Below are 24,067 nucleotides of genomic sequence, written 5' to 3'. Positions count from 1 at the left end.
ACAGTAAGAACAAATACCGCACGCTCTCATACTCTTCAAGCTAAAGTTCATCTCGGAATTCAAGAGTCTAAGAAGAGGCTGGGAAGGGGCATGGTGAGAGGGTGGTAAACAGCATTGTGTTTACTCTTCACAAGCCAGCGTATGGCAGCATTTGGCTTCTGCTGCTTTCCTTCAGCATCTGGACTGTTCTCTCCCGCCTGCCATCAGCCTCATTTCCATCAGGAGCCTGCCAGGCTGGCCGGCTCACTCTCTGGTAATGTCCCCTTCCCCTTCAATGTCATTTTCAACTGTGTATTCATTTAACTTTGCATACTACCTGCTCCTACCTCTGTTTGCTATCATCTGCCTTTCGGTAATGTGTTTGTCACACTTCTGGTTACACCATCTTGATTATGACTTCATAAAAATAGCTGACTGAAATGCAGTATGTATTTCCCTTCATCTGTAAATACTTGTCAATTATGTATAATAACTGTATCACTTTCACTTTTTAGGCTTTCATTTGCCTAGAGCTAGCTTTTCTCATTGTCTACAGTTTCTTAATGACATTTTTCACCTGATCAAGAAAGCTTCTGTTTCCTCTCTACATCCAATCAAGAAAGCTTCCGTTTCCTCTCTACACCCGATCAAGAAAGCTTCTGTTTCCTCTCTACACCTGAACAAGAAAGCTTTCGTTTCCTCTCTACCTGCATGGAGCAGCCCACACCAGCATGCAACTGGACAGACCCAGTGGAAGATTGGGATTCATCTCTGGGAAGGAAAAAATGCTTATTAATTTATAATTTTTACTGATCTGAAGGATATATATGATACAATTTATAGTAAGAAAATACACACTTTATTGTAAATCTTACACTAACAATTGATTCTAAGTATACTTTGTTGATGTTTGCTACATCCTCATATACAGGTACCTGTATACAGATATAGATACCTGTATCTATATTTGTAGCCAGTCACAATTTGCAGTTGGTGAACAAGTGCAGTTCTGACATGAATGCTCATCAACAGTTTACTTATTTATATTCAAGACAGAAGACAACAAAGCTATATACCCAAACTTCTATCCCTTTGCTAATGGCTTAAACACTTCCTATATTGAGTATTTAACCAGTAACTTTATCTTTTCAGGGGGAGGATTATTTGTTTTTCTGAGACAGGGTTTCACAATGAATTCCAGGCTGGCCTAGAACCTGGTTTCCTCCTGCCTCTGCCTCCTAAGTACTGGACTACAAGACTACTATGCTCAACTTTAGCTGTAGCATTAATGTTTTCTTTGTCACTTTCTTAAGTCTACACAATCAACAAAACAATAAACCAAGCTCTGGATTTATACCATTTACATGTTGCAATCATGTAAATGCTCCGGTTCAAGTAGATGACAAATACCAGTGCTTTTTCCTGACTTTGAAAATGTCAAGGTCAGGAAGAAGTGGAGTGGCACACACTCTGCAACACCGCATGCACTCACCAACTGAGCAGGAAACAGCCTCAGAAACAGTGATGCTAGCAAAACCAAGGCAGTTAGCAAGCTGTGAGCTTAGAGTCTTTATTATCTGTATTTTCCCTATGGTTTCCTTACTTATCCATCTGTAAGTTTTGGTTTATATTCGTAATTATGTGTACACGAGTGACTTTCAACCATGTTGGATTCCACCAATTCCTTGCAGCCCGTTCCTGGGAGTGGTGTAGGACACAGCTGGACTGGAAAAACCTGTGGAAGTCATGTTGAGTGACATCATCTGTGTAGGATAAAGCTCCTGAGGTCTGAAGCCTTCACATAAAGGACAACAAGAAGAGAAGCATGTCCACACATTAGCCATCAGCAACGTGACCCCGCTAAGTCCTTCCCAAGGCCAACTGGTCCCCAAGCTCACAGCCAGCTCTAGACAGGAAACACAGGTACACCTCCGGGAACAGTGCCCGGCTGGACCCCGACAACCAGCCCGTGGCTCTGCACACAGAGACACCAAGGCCACAGCAGGGAGGGCTCCAGCAGCCCGCCAAGGCTCCCCCACACCACAGTAGGGAGAGCCCCAGCAGCCCAACTGCACATGGAGACACCGCAGCCACAGCAGCCACCAGCACCCTCAAAAGCAGTGAGCAGGGCTGAGGAAGCTGAGCATGACCTCTGCCCTGCCCGGGGCACACTGGAGCAGATCACATGGCTCCTCTGTCTCATTATTCCAGCCTATACCCTCATCCCTCCTCCTCATTTCCTTCGTCCTCTTCCTAGTGTAATCCAGTATTTCCTTCCCCACCAATCTCTCCCTCCACACCCTTCCCTGGCCCCGGAACCCCAACCTTGTCAACTGATCACAGAACTCTCCCATCACCTCACCCCACAACAACTGAACTCAACAGCTAACTGAACAGTCTCCACCAGCCCTGAGCCCAGAGGCGTCAATCACAGCAAAAGACCACAAATTCATGAACAGTCAGGATAACACGGCACTCTCAAAACAGACAACAGCTCAGGGGAGGACTTTGGTGAGAGCAGAGCAGAAAACTGACAGAATCATCAAGGCAACAAAGAAAGAATTGGCCAGTGAAACAAAAGAGCAGATCCATGAACAAATAGAAGAAAACAGCGAGACAATGGCAAAAGCAAAAATGGAATATTGAAGAAAATTAAGGACATCCAAGACAGCATCAGTAAGACAAAAGCTATAAATACTTCAACAAAGGAAATTAAAGACTATTATTATATTAACAAGGAGATAGAAACAATGAAAACTTCAATAAAGGAGCCGGGTTCTGGTGACTCACGCCTGTAATCCTAGCTACTCAGGAGGCTGAGATCTGAGGATGACAGTTCAAAACCAGCCTGGGCAGGAAAGTCTGTGAGAAAACTAGAAGTGAAGCTGTAGCTCAAAGTGGTAGCGCATTAGCCTTGAGCAAAAATTGCTCGGGGACAGTACCCAGGCCTCAAGTTCAAGCCCCACAACTGGCAAACACACACATAGACACACACACACACACACACACACACACACACCTTCTATAAAGAACATGAAGAAACGACATCAACAAAGAGCTTATAACTATGAAGAGCTGTATCTCCCTTTTACAAAGCAGTTGAAAGCCTAGAACAACAGAAGTTGACAACAGGGTATCATTGTGAAGGTTAAAATGTGTTTGTGACTTCAACTAGGTATCACTATTCCACAATACTGTGAAATGTATGTAATCACCAAATCTCAATTTTTCAAAAAAAGTGAGAGAAGCGATGTGTTAGGAGCGATGGGTGACAATGTTGTCAGACACCTTGTATTCATATACACCTTGTACTCCCATTCACGTAGAATGGGAACTTCTTTGTACAACTACTTAAAGACAATAATAATAAAAATGTTTAAAAAAAAAAAAGGAAACAGGATGGTAGGGAGAAAACAATGGAGGGGGTAACAATGTTCAAGAGGAAGTGTACTCATTACCCCACTCATGTAACTGTAACCCTCTGTATAGAATCTTTACAATAAAAAAATTAAAAAAAAAAAAAAAAGGAAACAGGGAATCAAGAGTTGAGGAAATGCAGAGGAATTAGAGCAACAGTCAAAGGCATGGTAAAAATAAAATGCTGTTTGGAAAAGTGCTCAACTTCACCAGTAACCTAAGCTGTTGGCACTGAAGTAATGAAGTACTGTATTTCACCTGACTGACTGGCCAAGATGTTTAATTCAGGAAAATGAGTTTCTTAACATATTGGTAGGGACATGTTGGTGTGGCAAATACATATTGGCACAAACCTTTTGGAGCATTGTTTGGCAAATTTATCACAGATTTAGTAACATATATTTTGACGTGCAATCTCACAAGTTGGAAGTTTATACTGAGGAGCTAATTACACTTATTTGCACAGCTTTAGTTATTGCATATTTGTCACAAGGTTGCTTTTGATAGTGGCATATCTGAAAAAAGTTAAATGTCATAAGATTGAGATTGGTTACATAAATAAGGTCTAGCTTTATAAATACAGCCATTCTAACATGAGAATAATGTATAGTGAATTCATAAAAGCTGTTTGTGACCAATTAATGAAAGACTATAAAATAACATGTATAGTATAACCTTTGCAAAAATGGCTATGTGTTATGTAGATAGATTGGCATGTCTAGCTATTGTACATGGATGGATGGTAGCCACATTTCCAAGCAGATACACAAAGCAGTAGAGGTAGAAAACTGTAAGAGCCTAGCAGAAGGATAAATAGTTTTACAGATGGACAGGGGACACAAGTGGTTTTTATTTCTACCCTTAGATATGTTGCCCATTTCTTCTCCAAAACATGTGCATTTTGTTTAAAGTGACAAAATCAAGCACCTCATCAACAAGAGACCATGAGTCACGTTTTGCCACCAAGTGGGTTACAAAATGATGTCTCCAAGAGCTTTGTGAACATGAAGTTTGACCTTGAAGTTTCAGCTAAGAGATCAAGAAACCTGCCCAGGAACTTCCACTATTTCTTCCTGGGGCAGTACTCTGTGGAAGACAGCCACTAACATACTGTTTTTGTAACTTCCCATCTTCAGTCTTTACCCCATTTCTGCCTCCAGGCTGGTGGATCTCTGGGTGAGGTAGAATTTGGCATGACCGCGTCCCTATCTGTTCTTGGTAGAGAAGCCTGCACCTGTATCCCAGGTTCTGCTCTAAACAGCATGTTCTGAGTGACATTCTAGCTTGCATTCACCATGTCCACTCTGTGCATTCTGTGCAACTGAGACCCTCCCTTCCCGCCTGCATTCCCTGGCTTTTTGCCCACGTTCCTCCAGCCTTTTGCAGCAATGGTCCTGCCATCTCACCTCACCCTAAGGAAGTGACGGTGGTTGAAGCCGTTTCTCCTGACATCTCTATTGGATTCACTGGACTTTGACAAAACCACACAGAGCTGAAATCAAATGTTCACACCACACCCCTTATGAAAGCGCTCCCAAACCACACCCATGGATTTAAATTATTGATAAACTTATAAACCAGGACCATTTGGTTTTAAAACTGTAGAAGTCATTGCAATTCCTGAATGCTAAAATTGGTGTAAAGAAACAAAGGGGCAGCCCAAGTGTTCACACCATGGTGCCAGGTGCCAGGATGGATGTGGGGGGAGGGGGAAAGGGAGGCAATGGGGGAGCCTACAGGCAGAACAGAGCCCAAGAGGCTGCAGGTGGGATTGGGGGTGGGGGCTGCAGGGGGCTCCTCCCTTCCTGCATACTTCCAAACAGTTGCAGGTCCCTGCCTCAGCTACTGGGCAGCATAACGGTGTTTTCATTATGAATCCACCCACTGGAGAAATTTAAATACTGCACTAATTATACAACCCACCTATGTCATGACGTTATTTATAGCATGCCTTTCACCCAAGGGTAAGCAGGAGCTTTAAAAACTGCACTTGCAAAGAGCTGCAGGTGTTTCAAACTTGGCCAGTGGAAGCTGACTCATGTCACCCAGGTCGCTAAGTCTCCAGATGAAGAGATGTGACAGAACACTGTGTCTTGTTCCACGCAGTTATTATCTCTAATTGATGTGTGACTCCACTTCTGACCTGTGGCACTGCAACCTTCACTCGTGATGTCAGAATATGGCATTTTTAATGACTTTGCAGACAGACTTTTCTGAGAGCTGAAGGTATGGGCTAGCCTATAAGGCTACTTTGCGTTGCTCCAGCCTGACCTGAGGCTTGCTTAGCTCTGTTTAAGACTGAAAGTCCAATCAGTTCAGACTCTGGTGAGGAACCTTCCATGGATAACAACGTGGAGCTAACATCGAAATGGGACTGTGTGTAAGAGTGAGTGACATCTTGGCGGATTGCGTGTGAGAGTGAGTGACATCATGGTGGATTGTGTGTGAGAATGGGTGACATCATGGCAGATTGTGTGTGAGTGGGTAACATCACAGTGGACTGTGTGTAAGAGTGGCTGACATCACAGAGGACTGTGTGAGAGTAGGTGACATCACAGAGGAAAGTGTGTGAGAGTGGGGGACATCACACAGGACTGTGTATGAGAGTGGGTGACATCATGGTGGATTGTGTGTGAGTGTGGGTAACATAACAGAGGACTGTGAGAGTGGGTGACATCACAGTGGATTGTGTGTGAGTGTGGATGACATCACAGAGGATTGTCTGTGAAAGTAGATGACATCACAGTAGACTGTGTGTGAGAGTAGATGACATCACAGAGGAAAGTGTGTGAGAGTGGGGGACATCACATAGGACTGTGTATGAGAGTGATGACATCATGGTGGATTGTGTGTGAGAGTGGTGACATCACAGAAGACTGTGTGTGAGAGTGTGTGACATCACAGAGAACTGTGTGTGAGAGTGGGTGACATCACAGTGGATTGTGTGTGAGTGTGGATGACATCACAGAGGACTGTGTGTGAGCAGGTGACATCACAGTGGATTGAGTGTGAGAGTGGGTGACATCACAGAGGACTCTGTGTGAGAGTGAATGACATCACAGTGGACTGTGTATGAGAGTGGGTGACATCATAGAGACTGTGTGAGAGTGGGTGACATCACAGTGGACTGTGTGAGAGTAGGTGACATCACAGAGAACTCTGTTGAGAGTGGCGGACATCACAGTGGATTGGATGTGAGAGTGGGTGACATCACAGTGGACTAGGTGTGAGAGTAGGTGACATCACAGAAAACTGTGTGTGTGAGTGGGTGACATCACAGAGGACAGTGTGTGAGAGTAAGTGACATCACAGAGGACTGTGAGAGTGGGTGATATCACAGTGGACTGTGTGAGAGTGGGTGACATCACAGTGGATTGTGTGTGAGTGTGGATGACATCACAGAGGATTGTCTGTGAAAGTAGATGACATCACAGTAGACTGTGTGTGTGAGTGGGTGACATCACAGAGGACTGTGTGTGAGAGTGAGTGACATCACAGAGGACAGTGTGTGAGAGTAAGTGACATCACAGAGGACTGTGAGAATGGGTGATATCACAGTGGACTGTGTGAGAGTGGGTGACATCACAGTGGATTGTGAGTGGATGACATCACAGAGGACTGTGTGAGGGCTGGGAAGGTGGCTCAGTGGTAGAGCGCTTGCCTTGCATGCCTGAGGTCCTGGGTTCGATTCCTCAGCACCACATAAGCAAAAAGAAAAAAGCCGGAAGAGGGCGCTGTGGCTCAAGTGGTAGAGCGCTAGCCTTGAGCTGAAGAGCTGAGGGACAGTGCCCAGGCCCAGAGTTCAGGCCCCATAACCGGACCCAAAAAAACAAAACAAAACAAAACAAAAACAGAGGACTGTGTGAGAGTGGGTGACATCACAGAGCATTGTCACAGAGCATTGTGTGTGAGAGTGGTTGACATCAGAGTGCATTGTGTTTGAGAGTGGACTGTGTGTGAAAGTGGGTAACATCACTGTCAATTGTGTGTTAGAGTGGATGACAACACAGTGGACAGTGTGAGAGTGGGTGACATCTCATTGGATTGTTTGTGAGCATGTTTGACATCAGAGTGGATTGTGTGTGAGATATGGTGACATCGCAGTGGATTAACAGACTGTGTGTGAGCGTGCTTGACATCAGAGCGGATTGTGAGAATGGGTTACATGGTGACAGGTCGATGTGTAACAGGCCCACTAGCACTGGGGAGAGCAACTGCTCTTCTTATTCAAGAATACAAATTCAGATCTCAGAACACCTCAGAGACACACCAAAAACCAGGTTTGTGCAGCTGCTTGGTATCTTGTGGCTCAGGCAGCTTGACACTCCAAATTGGTATTGCAGGTTCATAACTACCAGGCAGGGTGCATGCAGAAGTAAAGGACAGCCCTGCGAGTTCCGGCTCCAGCCGTGGGCTTCCCATGTTGCCTTCTCCCAAGGGTGTCACATAACAGAGACGGAAGGATGAGAAGGAAACCCGCTGGTGTCCTTCCACAGATCTGCTAATGCCCCACAATTCACCACAGCACACATCTGACAGAGGCGGTTTCCTTGTTAACCACCCAAGCGACATATGAAGGCTCAGCTGGAGAAATCAAGTATATGAAATGAAATGCTATAAACTCCCAGCCACATGCTGACCCTAAGACTTTACTTTTCATACATGTTTCCAGAACTGCTCGTGGACATATTTGCATAGATTTGGGAGTTTGCGTCTCAGATCAGGTGACCCGTCACTTTGGTCTTTGGTGGGGATGCCAGGCAGGGCTGGTGGAGAACATGTGGCAAGTGCTCCTCGTAGCAGGAAGCCAGGGGAGAGAGAGGATGGGACACATTCCCCAAAGACCTGAAGACCTCCCACTCAGTCCCACCTCCCTAAGGTCCATCACCTCTCAATAGTGCCACCAATGGTGGTTCCTCAGGAACCTTCGGGGGACACCTGACATCCGTATGCAGCAGGCACATCTCTCCTTATATCTGTCAACTAACAATCTAGCTAGCCAAACTTCACGTCCACCTCTGAAACGCAGAGACAGTATCAGGAACACTTTCAGAAGGTGAGTTAGACGCATGAACTCACCAGTAGGTGCAAAGTGCTTCCTGCTCTCCGCCACTGGAGAGGGTCCTTATTCACCACAAGAGAGTCTGCTCAACTCACACTTCCCAGGGACTGGGGAAGTGGGCAGACCATGGGTAGTTTGATTTATCACACCAGCTCCATTTTGCTGTCTAAGCCAACACTGGCTCCCATGCACTTTCTAGGTTTCCAACAGGTTTTCACCTCCTGTATTCAAGATGGAAATCGCTGCCACCCACCACCAGCCATCCCTGTCCCTAGCTGTGCCAACCTCCCGCATGTAAACTCACACACTGCCGTTTTCTTCCAGTGTCACAGCTCTTCCTCCTAAACCCATCCAAAAAGATTTCATACATTTATTTCTAGACATTTGGCTCCATTATTTTTCAGGTCTCCTCTGTTTGGGGTTCATTTTTCATAGTTTCAGCGTGGCATTTTCATACATGTCTCTATTGCACTTTGTTCATTGTCTCCCCCTCTACTCCTTCCCCCCTACTAATCACGCCTCTCTCTCCTAATAACCCCCTTCAAATATTTGACTGTGTACAATGCAAAAGGTTTTAATACCACGTCTGATAAACCCAGTATCAAAGGTCTCTGCAGGTCTGTTTGAATTGTTTGTTGTCTCTGCTGACATTTGTTCATGGTACCTTCTTTCTTTGAAGATTTTTTTTATATCTTTCTGTGAGCTACTGATGTGCAGATTTTGCAAGTTGCCTCGAAGCTAATGCTGGCCTGAGATTTTGTTGTTATTGTTTTACCTGGACAAAAGAACCCTGTGTAGAAGATATAGCTGTGGTGTGGATGGATGACAGGGCTCTGTGCAGTAGCCACGTGTGTGTTAGGTGACACCCCTGTGGTGTGGCTGGATGACAGGTTCTGTGCAATAGACACATTTGTGTTAGGTGACACTCATGTGGTGGCATGGCCGATGACAGGCTCTGAGCAGTAGACACATGTGTTAGGTGACATGCATGTGGGCTGTGTGGCCAGTGGTTACAGCTTTGGACGGGTGGTTTGGGTTTTGCTGCTGTTCGTGTTAAGGATCTGGGTGTCTGGATGCAGAGTTCCAGGCCACGTTCTTCTAGGGGTACAGTCACCAGAGCCTCAACTCTGTGAAGAGGGGCTCCCTGGATGCCCTTCTTGGGTGTTCCTTGCCTTGTTTGCTCCCCAGCACCCCGAGGCGGTGAAAACAGGCTCAGACTCATGGCCTGGCAAATTTCTAGGCTGATGGCTGATTGCTCGCATCTTTTGGTTACCGCTGGCCCATGGACCATCTTTCGTGTATTATTTTCTTTCTTGCTGGTTCATTGGACTTTGATTTCTTTAAAATCTTTTTCAGCTATTTTTCAGCAGAATGATGTGGATAATTAGATTGCCATATTGCCAGGAAGAGAACCCTGAAGGGCTTGTTTTTACGGGACATATAGGTTAATAAAATGCACAGGTTGATAAATAATGCTCTGCTATTAATCTTACAAACAGGCTTTTCCGTCACAGCCTGGCTGTAAGCACAAAGTGACTTTGCTTGCTTCTTAGGTGGTCTTTCTGAGGAACAAGAGACATGGAAAACAGGAAGTCGATGGGGGAAAATAGGAAGTCGACAGGGAATGGATGAGGAAAATGGTCTCTTCCCCCTTAGGACTATGGGATGTCTGCAGTGAAGTGTAACAGCATGGAAGAGGCAGGCAGTAGGAAAAATTCCCTTAACTTATCAATAAATGAGCAGAAATACCCCAGGGAGGCTCTCCTTCCGGGAGAGGCATGCGCTAGGGGCGAGCGAGCCGCTTCCCAGCTGGTGGAGCCTGAGCAGCTGTTGAGGAAAGGAAAAGCAAACACATGGGACTGCAGCCCTAATCCTTGAGGAGAAGATTGGGAATCAAACTTTCTCTATACAAGGGTCTGGTTAGCGCTGGGATCGAGGCCTTGAAAACCAAGCCATAAAGGGAACCGGGCAGCCGCGGCACCTGCAGCATGTCAACAAATGTGGAGACCTGGTTCTCCCTCCTGGCTGGCCAGCTGGAAACTGCCTTGCAGCTCTGTCTTCCTCTTGCTCTGTGTGTGCATGTGTTGAGCACTGTATGTCCTCATTCTGTGCCTTCAATCCTCCTGCTCTGTCCTCAGCTCCCCCTAGAATGTGATGACAGCCCTGCTAACACAGGGCTCACCTGCTAACTTGGCCCACGAGGGTCTCTACTCGAAGCGAAGCCAGGGCCCTGCCCTGCACTCATAGTCACTAGGGACCAGCTTCAGGAGGAGGACAGAGCAATTACCCATCACAATCACTAAGTATAACACTCTGAGGTCTGCTTCCAGCTGGTACTAAATAACCGTCTGAGAAACCGTGCTGCAGCCGGGCTCCATGACTACTTTAGAGGTCCTTCCCGGCAAGTCAGCGGACACCACTGGCAAACAACCCAAAAGGGACTCCGTATCAGCAGAGCCCCCTCCCCCCCAAGGCCACAGCAAGACCCCTGCCGACATCGAAACCCTGCAGCAATCTGTGACAAGAACAAGACCCTTTGGAAAGAGGCAGGAACGGGTACATGGCACTTGTGAAGATGATGGAGGGTCCTATGTCTGCTTGAATCTCTCACATCCTGAAAGCTGTAGAACAGAGTTCCTGGGACCTGAAGCGATTGCTCAGAGGCAGCCGCAGGGTAACTCAGGAGCCTGCTCTGGGATTCATAATTATGCCTCATCCTCTGAAAACAAGAGCCAAGAGCGTGTAAAAAATAGGAGTTGTTGACCCAGGGCAACCAGCAGTGTCTGCACTGTTAGCTATTGCATATAGAGCATTTAACCTCAAATATTCCTACTGGAGAATTCAAACCATGATCTGGAAGTTAACCAATCAACAAGGGCCACACAAAAGGAGAAGGGTAATCACCAAAATCCAAAGTCACCAGACAAAAGCCTGGCCACAAGTTTACACTGGTGCAGCAGCCATAATACACTATCTAGCTGCTCATCTATCCCTGTAATAGAATCCAAATAAAGCTTTACTTTTCTCCTTAGAAAAGGAAGAAAGAAGGAAGGAAGAAAGGAGGGAAGGAAGGAGGGAAGGAGGGAGGGTAGGAGGGAGGGAGGGAGGGAGGGAGGGAGGGAGGGAGGGAGGGAGGGAGGGGGAAAGAAGGAAGGAAGGACAAACCCCACCAGGATGACAAGACAGTTTTCATTTTTTTTTTAAAGCAATGGAATCCTTTTCTCAAGTGAAAAATCTCAACAAACCAAGAGCTTAAGAAGACAACACACAGACTGGAAGAAACTTGTGCAAAGCAAAATCATAAATGATTGGTATCCAAAGTTTATAAAGGATTTCTAAAATTCAGTAACAAGAAAACCAGATTAAAAATGAGGCAAAAATTTCAATGGATACAGCACAAGAAAAGGATACACAGGTGGCAACTAAGTACATGAAAAAGTCAGATACATACACAACTGATACATAAAATTCAAACAACAGGGCTCCATTACAAACCTATTAACACCAACATTGGTGAAAATGGGGGGTAACAAGAGCTGTCTCACCGGTTGCTGGTGGGACAGGACAGTAGAATGAAGAGCTCTGGAGGACTGTCTGCTGGTTCGTTCCTCTTCCTGCTTAGATATGGTCGCAAAGGTGCACTCCCTGGATTCTGCAGGAGCAGCTAGCCTTGGGGCCGTGGTGCTGGGCTGTGAGGCCATCCTCCAAGACACTTCAAGAGATCCGACATGGGGGAGAAAGCAACCTGGTGAAGACCAGCAGGCCCACAGCACCAACAGCGGGTAAAAGGCATGGCACCCACTCTGAGCCTTGGTTTCCTGGTCCTGAAATCCTAGTTCTTTACCTGTTGTCACTTGTGTGTCTGTGTGAATGGAATGAAAATGTCTTTGTGTTGCTTTGAATGGACTTCCCTTTGTTTCAATCCACCTGGTTTTTTGGATTCCTGTAATGTCACTTGCTACCAAAGGGGAGAGTCAGGGTATACACCCAGAACGGCCTTTGAAAAGACGGTTCACAGAGGAGACGGTGAAACATAGTGACGGTGGTTTGTAAGTAGAAGGATGCTACGATGAGAATTTTGGAGCCTGTGCAGAGAATGGACTACTGTGGGGTGAGGAGGAGAGGAGGCAGATGGTTGGAGGCGGGAGGCAGATTGGAAAGTGCATAGTCATCCTGGCAGAGATGATGAGGGCGGGAGAGGCAGGCGGGAGAAGGGGCAGTGGGAGATGAGATGTAGAGGAGAGGGAAATCTGACACTGTCAGGCTTCCAGCACATTTATTTTGGCATGAAACACTAAAAACTTAACAGTAATTACTCTGGTATCTATGACAGCACAGTCTTTTCAGTGATTCAGGCCTGGAAATCTCAGTGGGGCCTGGTTTACAGTCAGCTGAGGTTTAGAACAATGGGGAGACAGGGAAGGGCTTTTCACTGTATGGGTGGTGGGTGACAGCCCTCCTTGTGTGCTTTCAAAAGGTCAGTTTAGCAGCTGTGTGGGGAACGGTGATAATGGAGGAAAAGCAAAGCCAGGACACCAGTCGTTGTCCCACCGCAGCCCCCAGACGTGGAGCAGTTCACACAGGGGAAAGGCGGTTGGCCCCAGTGGACCTCCATTTCATTGGAATGCTGAATCATAAGAAGATGTCTCTGTCCATCTGTCATACACGTGTCTGTTTTCTTCAAGGTTGGTGTGTGTTGGAAGGCACAGCAGGCTGCAGGAGCGTGTGAGAATGAGCGCCAGGGCCGGGCAGCCAACTTGTGCGGGGCTGAGTCGGAAGCTCAGCTCTCATCTGAGCAGAGACCTGGTGGAAGCACGGAGGAAACCTGGTATTTGGAGAAGAGCAACGCAAAGCAAAGAGCCGAGCTGAGGCAGGAGCGGGGCAGGGTGAACCGCTTTGCCGAAGGGCGGCTTCGCACAAGACTTGGCCTGCAGCTTGGACAACTTCTATGGGGGAGCGCCGGCCTTCTGGTCTGACGACGCTGCCTAGACAGGAAGGAGGGAGAACCGACGATCGAGGGACGCTCGTGTAACTTTCGCACCGCTGTGACCGAGTGCCTGGCGGGAACTGCTCCGGTTCCCGGCGGGCGCCGCGGACCCCGGTTCAGTGCGGCCAGGATAAGGCCCAGGGCCTGGCTCCGCCCGGAGGCCTGTGAGGGCACGGCGGGCAGCCAGAGCTTGCAGTGCCGCCCGCGGCCGCAGGGGGCAGCACTGCCCAGTGGAGCTCCACCGCCGCCACCGCCGCGCGGCTCTTGACGTGAGCCACGCGCAGCCGCCCCAGGCGCTCGCCTATTGGCCGCCTCGAGGCGCCGCCATGTTGGCGGAAGTGAGTTCTGGGCCTCGGAGGGGCCGGGCCGCCGCGTCCCCTGCGCAGCCGCCCGCGTCCTCGCCTCGCCGCTGCGGCGCTGAGGGCCGGCGGCCGGCGGCATGGAGCGCCGTCGGATGAACCTACCCTCGGGGCCGGACACGCTGTGCTTCGACAAGGACGAGTTCATGAAGGTGCGCGCAGGCGGCCTCGAGGCGGCGGGCGAGGCCGCGGGCCCGGACGGCGCCCCGGGACGTCAGGGCCTGGGACCCCCGCTCGACTCCTCGGGCCCGGGCAGGCCTGAGCCCTCCGGACGGCGCCCCAGGCCCGGGCAGCCACGGGGTCTGATCGGTCCGAAGCTGGTGCCCGGCACTGGCTCTGGCAGCGTGGGCCACGGAGCAGCTTCTCCCGAAGCGCCCCGCGCCCTCGGATAAGGCGAAGCCGGGACGGCCGTGCCAGGGGTGCGGGATGTGAGCTCGTGGGAGAGAGAAACCGAGAACGTTCCGGTGATAGGGTGTCACCAGCTCTGGGAGAGCCGGGCTTTGCTCCAGGTTGTCACTAGATCCATCCCTAGACGCGTCCATATTCAGTGTCTCAAGACCGGCATCTGTGCTTCTTGCATCCCTCAGTAGCAGGTTCCAGGGTTAGGAGGCGTAAAGTTTTGGCTTATTAATAAGCTCTGAAAGCGTTGGCACCGAGCGTCTTAATCGGACTTTTTACACTTTTTCCTCTCTAGTTGGCTTCTTTTTAAAAGTATTTTATGTAGTTTAGATGGTATACAGTTTATTTGTGCGCTTTTTTAGTGCGTGCACAACATTTTTCATATGTGGGATTTTTCTAGACCTAGGAATAATGTTCCGGTATGGTGACGTTCCTGCTCAACCACCATGATTTGAATGGGGTGTCACAAACCCCTTGTTCTCTGTCTTGGCCTAGAGCTAGCCCGAAACAGGATAGAAAGAATTAAGGATACATGCTGTGGAGATGTGCCTGGGGGGGGGGGGGGAAGAATCCACACCACACACAGGTCAGAACCTTATTCTGACCTCAGGAATCTAGGAGTGCTGAAAAATCTTGTCCACCATGTGGCCTAGACTTAAGGCCCACTGCCCACATCCTTCCTGCCTCATTATCCCACCATCTCCTTTGGAGCTGATACCCGTTTGGTAAATGCAACCTCAGGAAGTAGAAATAAAGGATATGTACTTCATAAGATACATCTTAAAGAGCAAGTTGGGGAGTGATTCGATTGCCTGCAGTCCTATATCCTTTCATGACACTTAGGCTTCTTGAAAGTGCCAAGCAATTTGTAGTGCTGGTGAATGTGCAGAAGGAAGTTCAGAAAACAGCTGTTCTGTGAAATGTTGATTTTTCTAGGTGGAACCACAGGTTTAAGGCTATCTGCTAGTTATGTTTCCTTTAAAGGGACATTTTATGAGTTCTGTGACAGAATGGGTGGAGTGTTTGCTGTTGGGCTTACTTTCCTACATTTGTGTCAACATTTTGCAGTGGTGCCCTCTGTAGTGTACCACATGACATCATCTGTCAGGTGCCCTAAGTAGAGTCAGGAATGTATGCAGCTGATTCTGGACCCAGAGAAACAGATGACTTTTCAGTTAGTGACCCTGACCCTGCGACTTGGTCAGATGGCCTCCTATCAGATATAATCACTGTAGAAATGTAGTTCATTGACCTGTAGGGATGGTGCCTGCAGATTAGGAGCCAGGATTGGAGCTATACGTCATGAGTGCCCAGCCTTTAAAGTTTTACACTAAACATTTAATACTATACAATTAAGGTGGGAGTAGAGTGAGGCACAGGAGGATGGTTCTTGGTCAGGGTCCTTCCTGGCTCCTGCACAAGTGGATAGACACTATTGTGCAGTGTGGGACTTGAAGGGCTCTTGCTATAGCAGTGTGGCCTTGCAAGAGATGCAGTGGCTTTTCTGTTGTCCTACATCATCCTCTTATGTAAATGTGATACCATTGTGGTAATTCTTCTGGCTTGCTTTTCAGGAGGATTTCGACGTTGATCACTTTGTGTCAGACTGTAGGAAACGGGTGCAGTTGGAAGAGCTGAGAGATGACCTGGAACTATACTACAAGCTGCTTAAAACAGCCATGGTGGAGCTGATCAACAAGGACTATGCAGACTTTGTTAACCTCTCCACAAACTTGGTCAGTTGTGACTCCACAGGCCTACAAACATGGTTTATTTTCCATGCATATTGAGTCTTAGAAGTGCACTGTTTTTAGAAAATTTGTCATTTATTTTACCCCAGAAATTTGAAGTAATTGTCAATCTCATTTACCAAAGAATGACACAAAGTCTAGTACTACTTTGGTTATAAAAGAGATACTGTTACTGTTGATTGTGATGTTTATGCTGCCATGATTTTGCCTTTAGGTTGGCATGGACAAGGCCCTTAACCAGCTTTCTGTGCCTCTGGGACAATTACGAGAAGAGGTTCTGGTGAGTTCCCCCAATAGTATTAAACAATCTCTGTTTACTACATGCTTGTCTTCTTCCAAATATAATTTCTTTAATCTATTAATTTGTTCTTCACTGAATGATTATCACCCTAGAAAAGTTGCAAATAATATTTTTGCATGTGATATTACAACCTAAAATACATTTGAAGATGACAGATTCTGATTGTACATAGCTTTAAAATGCAAGAGAAGAAGGTGAAATATGAATGTGTCATATTAGTGAGTCTGGTAGCTTATATATAAACATTTTTAACTTAATGTTTTCTCAAGTAATATTCTGTGTGTGGTCAGGTTCCTAGAGCAGCCCACAAAAACTGTTTAGACCACGAACCAGCTGAAGGGTGATACAAAGCTAATGTCATCTAGCCAGTTGCTGCTGGCTCACACCTGTGATTATAGCTACTCAGGAACCTAAAACCTAGAGGATCATGGGTCAAGGCCAGCTTGGGTAGAAAAGTCCTTGATACCCCAAGTTTCCAAATAATCAACAAAAGTACTGTACTGGAGATAAGGCTGAAATGGTAGAGCACCAGCTGTGAGCAAGCAAGCTGAGCAAGCACAATGCCCCAAGTTCAAACCCTAGAATTGCCAAGAAGAAAACATTTAAAAATAATTAATGTACCACCTAACAAAATGGTACTCTAACATTTCCTTGAGGTAATGTCTGCAATGAAAATGGGAGTCCTACGCCATGGAGACACGGAGACCCATAGGTGAACATTAGAGGGAAAGTTTCAACATCACTTCCAGCAGAATGCTTTAAACCCTGTAGTACTGAGAAGCACTAGGTATGCCACCTTAGAGACCCGCACTGCCACCACTAGGTAACATAGCCCCTCAGCCTCAGATCTTGTCAGGTGCGAGATCAACTTGGAGTGTGTGACATGGGTAGACCATTAGTGTGTGTGAGCTGTGCTAGAAAAATGCGGAATAGAGGTTCGAGTCAGATAACTCAGGAGGGGGGGCAGAAAGACTCATGATCAGGTACAGCCTAAGCTGTATCATGAACTACAGTAGTTATACTTGCTTTATTATTTATATATTTATTTTTGGGGGGGGGGTCCGGTCGTGGGGCCTGAACTCTGGGCCTGGGCACTGTCCCTAAGCTCTTCAGCTCAAGGGTAGCACTCTACCACTTGAGCCATAGTGCCACTTCCGACTTTTTTCTTTTTGCTTATGTGGTGCTGAGGAATCGAACCCAGGGCCTCAGGCATGCAAGGCAAGCACTCTACCACTTAGCCACCTTCCCAGCCCCCACTTGCTTTATTTTTAAAGCAGCTCCTCCAAAGTGATTTTCCATGGGATGTAAGGGAATGTTTCTGTGATTTGTGGATATCTTTCATGCCTCCTTGGCCCTGCCTAGCTAGTAGCCTAGTCTCGCCTAATTGGTTTACCCCCAGACTTTTGCTTCATTTTAATGCTAACTTAAGAGGCTGCTAAAGAAGGAAACAGTGCTGTCTCATTCTTTATTGGTTTCTGTGGATAGCCAGTGCTTCGCAGGTATTTTGTAGCATTTGTTGACTGAGCAAATTCACTATTCTGTTAATTTTTCTATTAATTTTTGTACACTTTATTCTAGTTGTTCCATTATCTTCATTTTGGCCATCCTTTCTGATTATCTCATACTTAATCCATTTGCTTCTGTACATGTCTCTTTGCTATGACATCACCCCTTTTGGCCATCCTTTTTGTGACTTCTTGCTTCCTAAATTTCCCCAAACAGTATTTTCATCATGATTGATCAGTGTTTTAAATGAGTAGAATCTAGTGTTTTGGGCAAAGTCCTCCTAAAGTCAGCCCTTCCCTGTGAGTTTCTACTTCTTTCCAAAACAAGCCTGCAGTGACACTGCTATAGGAAACTCTTGTTGTTGAGGGAGTCTCCTTCATGTCCCATCCCCTCTGTAGCCCAGACGTTCCACATGTGAATCAGGTTATCCCCCTCCTCTACCCCAGTCACCTATGATGTTCATCAGATGAGCTGTTTTCCCTATGGTACTTAATCCATTTAAATGACTTTGGCTTTCTCTGTCACTAAATCATGAGTCCCTTCTAAGCAATTATGTCTGATACTTGATGATTTTGTCAATATCTGCATAATACTGGCTTGTGGATATTAAAACCTGAAGAAATGAATTAATTGTACATTTCATAATGTGCATGATAATTTTCACAATGTGCTTTCTTTTAGAGTCTTAGATCATCTGTCAGTGAAGGAATTCGGGCCGTAGATGAACGAATGTCTAAACAAGAAGACATTCGGAAAAAAAAGGTATACTTTATCTTACGAACTCACTAGGACACTTTGTGGTTACTATCAAGTTCAGGGGTGTGGTCTGCTTACTCTCTTTGTCCCAGATGCCCCCAGGGGACAGCCAAGCCCACCTATGACTTGTTGCATTTAGGTTAGCTCAATGCAGGGGGTGGGGAATATCACCAGGTCTTCTCACTCCTGCTCTGATTAAAACCCTGAGAATCTGAAGGGTGAGGGAAAGTAATTAATGTTATTAAACAGCAAAGAAAATTGCATGTTCATCTTGTGTTTTATTATTTATTAATATCTTGAAAGAAATATGGCCCAGGCCAGCTAAATGCCCCTCCTCCAGCCTTCTCATACTCTCCTCATGGGAGCTCCTGAAGTAGGAAGATAGTGCTGGTCTGTGATGTAGGACTCTATGTAAGTGGTCTAAGATCCCCGCGTTGTGTCCAGGTTAAAATTTATCAATTTTCAGAGGAGAAAGCAGCAGTAATAGCCTACAGTAAAGCTCTTTAAAGTTTAGCAAGTGTGTTATCTTTCAAAACTCCTGTGAAAAGTATGCCTTTCTGAGCAGAGAAACTTTCTGAAGCTCCGCCGCCAGCACCGCCCAGACTCCCGACCTGAAGGAGGGAGGGAGGGTACTGTCTCCCACCGTCCTGAGTTGCTGTCTTGCACCCACTGTACATTCCTCCACATGTGCTGCCTTTGCTGTGCAGTGCTTCCTTGTGTGTGTTTTCCTGATTTTTTAAAAAATCATAACATAGTAGCAGGATTAGAATTGGCCAAGTGTAATAGTTCATACCTGTAATTTTAGACAAAAAGTCACAAAACCCATTTCAGTAGAAAAAGCTGAACTCACGTGTCATTCCTGCTGCAGTGGGAAGTGTCAAAAGTGAGACCCTATTTCAAAATAACACACACACCCCCCAAAAAAGGGAAGGGAAGAGCCGGAGGTAAGACTCAAGTGGCCCTGAGTTCATACCTCAGTACCACCTCCCCACTCCACCCCCAATAAAAAGAATGGAAGACTCTTGCTCTAGCTTGTTCTGCCCAGTGTTTTTCTAAGTTTGTTAACACACTTTTACAATCTAAAGGAAAAAAAGCTTGTTTTGGAGATGCATTTGCCTATTCAATCATGTTCCCAGTGTCTATACAGTGACTTACTTCATAACAGATGTCCAGTGAATAACTATGCTTCAAACTCACTTGTGTAGAGCAGTTTCTTTAATGAATTGCGACTTGGATATTTATATTGTGCTCATATAATTGAAGATTAGTATGTTGGAAGATAAAATACAAAAAAATGTCTTAAGAGAGTAAGGATAGTGCCAAAAAAAAAGGTTCATTTAAAAATGAAGAAATGAGCCAGGGGCCAGTGGCTCACGCCTATAATCCTAGCTACTCAGGAGGCTGAGATCTGAGGATCGTGGTTCAAAGCCAGCCTGGGTAGGAAAGGCTGTGAATAACCTGTCTCCAATAAACCACCAAAAAACCGGGCGCTGTGGCTCAAGTGGTAGAGCGCTTGCCTTGAGCTGAAGAGCTGAGGGACAGCACTCAGGCCCAGAGTTCAAGCCCCATGACTGACCAAAAAAAAATAAAAAAGAATAAGAAGGACTAGGAATGTGGCTCAGTGGCTTGCCTAGCATGCATGAAGCCCTGGGTTTGATTCCTCAGTACCACATAAACAGAAAAAATCAGAAGTGGTGCTTATTCAAGTGGTAGAGTGCTAGCTTTGAGTTAAAAAGGCACAGGGACAGACAGTGCCTAGGCCCTGAGTTTAAGCCCCAGGACTGGTGAAAGAGAAAGTAAAGGTGGGGGGTGGGGAGGGGAGGGGAGGAAGGAGGGAAAAGAAAGGGATTAGGAATACAGAGTTGTACGAAGGCAAAAAGGTCAAGGTTGTTTTGTTGTTTTTGCTTTTATTTTTTGTTTGATTATGAGCTTATGATAGGATATTGAAATATACTTGTTCTAACAAAGCCAAAATTGAAATTTGCATTCTTGGGAATTTAGTATTACATGGAAATGCTAAAAATGTAGACTGTTAACTTTCAGCTTTGTATTTCCCACATTTAAGATGAAATATATTAAGTTCTACATCAGGATAACATTTTTGCTTTTCTTTCATTTTTATAGATGTGTGTGTTGAGGCTTATACAAGTTATTCGATCAGTTGAGAAAATTGAAAAAATATTAAATTCTCAAGGTTCTAAAGAAACAACTACACTAGAAGCAAGCAGGTAAGTATACTGCATACTTCACACCCAGGCTAGAAAAAAAAATTCAAGTTACAGCTCATTTTAGAATGGAACGAAGTGTATGAAATTTAGACAATGGATTTATTTATGCTCATAAATTTAGGGAAAGGGCTAGTCTCAGTGCTTGTTGCTGCAAAGCCTGGGTGGCTTTAAACCTCAGTTGTAGGCTGCCACCTTTCCAGGAGTCACAGGCAGATGCTCTCTGGAAGATTTTACCATTGGAATTGCCTTGTCCACAGACCAGCAAAATCCTGACTGACCCTCAGGTAAGGGACTAGCATTTATCTCAGAATATTGACAGGCTCAAAGTATTACTTCACATGTCTAGTAGTTCAAATGCACTAGCTTTATATCATTAAGAATAGTATAGAACACATCATCTCATCCTATTCTGAATTTAAGTCAGCCAGTTGGGAAAGTGACTGAGGAAATGAAGAACTCCAGTAGGGAGCCCTCCCTGCAAGCCAGCAGGAGGCTCCAAGTGAGAGCTCTGCAGCCCTCCACCTGAGCACCGTGGCCTGTAAGGGACTGTCCTCGGAGCTCCCTGCGCAAGTCTGTGGACCTCCGATGAGGTTCTGCGGTTTGGTGCCTGGTGTACCATCAGCCCTCAAAAGCTTGTCTCTTCAAGTCATGTTGATACCACTAACCTTTCTTTCTTTCTTTCTTTCTTTCTTTCTTTCTTTCTTTCTTTCTTTCTTTCTTTCTTTCTTTCTTTCTTTCTCTCTCTCTCTCTCTCTCTCTCTTTCTTTCTCTTCTTCTTGTTCTTCTTTTTCTTGTTCTTCCTCTTCTTCTTTTTTTAGTAAAGTAGAATACACTGCTAGAAAAACAACCAAGCTCAAGTAGAATATACCTGTGGTTCAAAATCCTGATCACACTATATAAGCATGTCAGCTTTCTTTGTTTTAAGCATCAGAATTTTGGATTTGAAGAGACAGTATATGCCAATCCTCTCACTTTATAGATAGAAAATGAAACATCCACAGAGGAGAAGCAATCCTCCAGCCCTAGGGTCTCCCCTCTCAAGATTAGGAGCAGTTGTCAGTTCTTGCTCTCTGCACCAGTGCACTTATCAGAGTCACTGCTGATGTCTGTGGAGTCCAGTGAGCTTGACCTGCTCTGCCTCTGCTGCACGCCCCTCCCACCCATCCTCAATGGACACCTGATACCTGTCCCAGTTTCCTCCTGCCTGGGTCCCTCTTGCCATGTTTTTTCCATATCTACACTGGCCCTTTGTGCCAGCTCCAGGTGCTCTTCCAGTGCTCCACTCCTATCCATACTCATGGCCGACTGATCCCTGGCCTGCTGGGAGATGCTGGCTCTTACTTGTACCTAAGCCTTTCCAGCCTTGTACTCAGATCGGCCTGACCACATGTCCCCTGGTGTCCTATATGCACCCAGTGTATGTGCACTCCAGCAGTCTTCCCTCATCTCTCTCATTCTTTGCTTTCGCCATTTCTCCAGGCTGGGGATCACAAGGCAACCCTTTTTCCCCCTTTTCACTGTCTCCCTGTTATAAACTCAGGGCTCGCACTTGCTCAGCCTTCTTGCTCACACTTGGTGCTCTACCATTTGAGCCATGCCACTGCTACCAGCTCAGTACTGGTTGATTGGAGATAAAAATCCTTGTGGACTAGTCTGCCCATGCTGGCTCTGAACCTCAGTCCTCAAATCTCACCTTCTGAGTAGCTAGTATTACAGGCATGAACCACCCTCGCCTGGCTCCATCTCTCCTTTTGTTTGACTCATCTGTTGTGCACCACTCCCACGCTGCAGCAGTTGCTGCTGAGGCATCCCTCGGGTTGGGAGACAGACGTCTGACACCTGCTCCTCCACTATCTTTTTACCTGAGGCCTGGCTGACCTCCTGCCTTCTGCATCTACCTCCGTATTTGTCCATCTTAGCTTTGCTTAAAGTCACTCTGTAAGTACATTTTAATCAGCCCCTCCCTGGTCATTCTTCACACCTCTGCATTCTTCACCAAAACTGCACCTGCTGTGGCTTCCTGAGTGCGGTGAACGCCGCTGGCATGTATTCCAGTTTCTAGGTGGCCATCTGTGTTGCTATAAGCCTTTCTTCCATTTCCTCCTCCCTTGTCTGCCCAGTTCCACTTTGCATCTTCCAAAGCTTGTTTAGGACATGGTTAAGATGTGAAGAGGTACCATGCCAAGTGGGAGAAAAAGCTGTTGTTAAGCACTACAGGTTTATTTTTGTAACATTCACCATTCTGTCACCTTGGGTACTGATGATCCTTCCTGCTCCTTTTAAAGTCTGCCCTGCTTTGTTCTATAGCAGACTGCAAATGAGACATTACAAGAGTTACCTTTTAAAAACTAGTTGGAGGACTACTTCCTCCAGAAAGTCTTCCCTGACCTTTGAGATAGATGCTTGTCCCTTGCTCCCATCAGCCACTGATTATGTGCTTTCCCATAAGATTTTTAAGGTCCTGAATTGGGCCAAGCCCTACTTCCACCTTTAGTGTCTGGAGTGGGAAGGTGCCTACAAAAAGGTGCCTGCCATCTGCTTCCATGCATCCGGAGGAATATTACCACCTAAATATAGCAGATGCTGTGTACTTCCTTGCTCTAGGTCACTTGGAGAAGCTTCCATTCAGATCAGCAGTTTTCTTGGTAGAATAAGTGGGCAAAGCCAGAACATGTTAGTGAGCATAGGACAGAAACATAGCTTAGCTACGTTTCGATGCTTTGTAGATGGTAAGTCTGTCAGGCTAGTCAGGACATAGGTGGGGATGTTGAAGACTGACCCTGGTAGGCAGGTCCTGCTGAATTAGTGTCAGTGCACTGGTGCAGGAACAGGCTACCTGATAGTTTCAGATTGGGATTTGGTGTCATTTGGCTGTGCACATTTTTCCTAATCATTGATTTCTCTGGTGGAAATGCCTTGCACTTCTCCTCTCTGCTGTACTGTCCCTAGAGTGCTGTTGACAAGTCATAGTAGGCACTAGGAAAAAGTGCATCCGTTCCTGGGGCAAATGCATAATGAATGACTTCTCTCCAGGACCTGGAGCATATGGACCAACTGCTCTTTGTGCTGTTAGTAACATAATTTTTAAGTGAGCTGTTATTGATCAAATCTAAAGCTGTTTTAAGCTATTTTATTTATTGTTACTAGAGGCTAGTCTTATGAAGGTGACAAAAGGGCTTGGCATTTTAGAAATATCAGAGGTATTTCCAAAGAAGATAGAGAAGTGGGACAAAGCTGAGGAATGAGAAAACAGGACGAGACCAGGAAGAGGTGGGAAAGATGGAGTGCGTTAGAGGATGATGAGCCTCGCTGTGTCAGCCCC

At 46.2% G+C, this 24,067-nt stretch overlaps 1 protein-coding gene across 1 annotated transcript in view; it reads left to right on the top strand.

The window, feature by feature from the left end:
• The first annotated feature begins 13,773 nt into the window (after positions 1–13,773).
• Cog2 (component of oligomeric golgi complex 2) overlaps positions 13,774–24,067 on the top strand; it is a 33,316-nt gene continuing 23,022 nt past the window's right edge. The window contains exons 1-5 of the mRNA XM_069998167.1: positions 13,774–13,956; positions 15,778–15,939; positions 16,169–16,234; positions 18,443–18,523; positions 20,642–20,745. Of these exons, the coding sequence (XP_069854268.1) occupies positions 13,885–13,956; positions 15,778–15,939; positions 16,169–16,234; positions 18,443–18,523; positions 20,642–20,745 (485 nt within the window). The 5' untranslated portion in view covers positions 13,774–13,884. The remainder of the gene's footprint in view (positions 13,957–15,777; positions 15,940–16,168; positions 16,235–18,442; positions 18,524–20,641; positions 20,746–24,067) is intronic.

This window comes from Dipodomys merriami, unplaced genomic scaffold (assembly GCF_024711535.1).
Source record: "Dipodomys merriami isolate MVZ:Mamm:240054 unplaced genomic scaffold, mDipMer1.0.p SCAF_51, whole genome shotgun sequence".
NCBI lineage: Eukaryota > Metazoa > Chordata > Mammalia > Rodentia > Heteromyidae > Dipodomys > Dipodomys merriami.
Note: the sequence above shows the minus strand (reverse complement) of the source record. Positions and strands in the feature narration are given on the sequence as shown.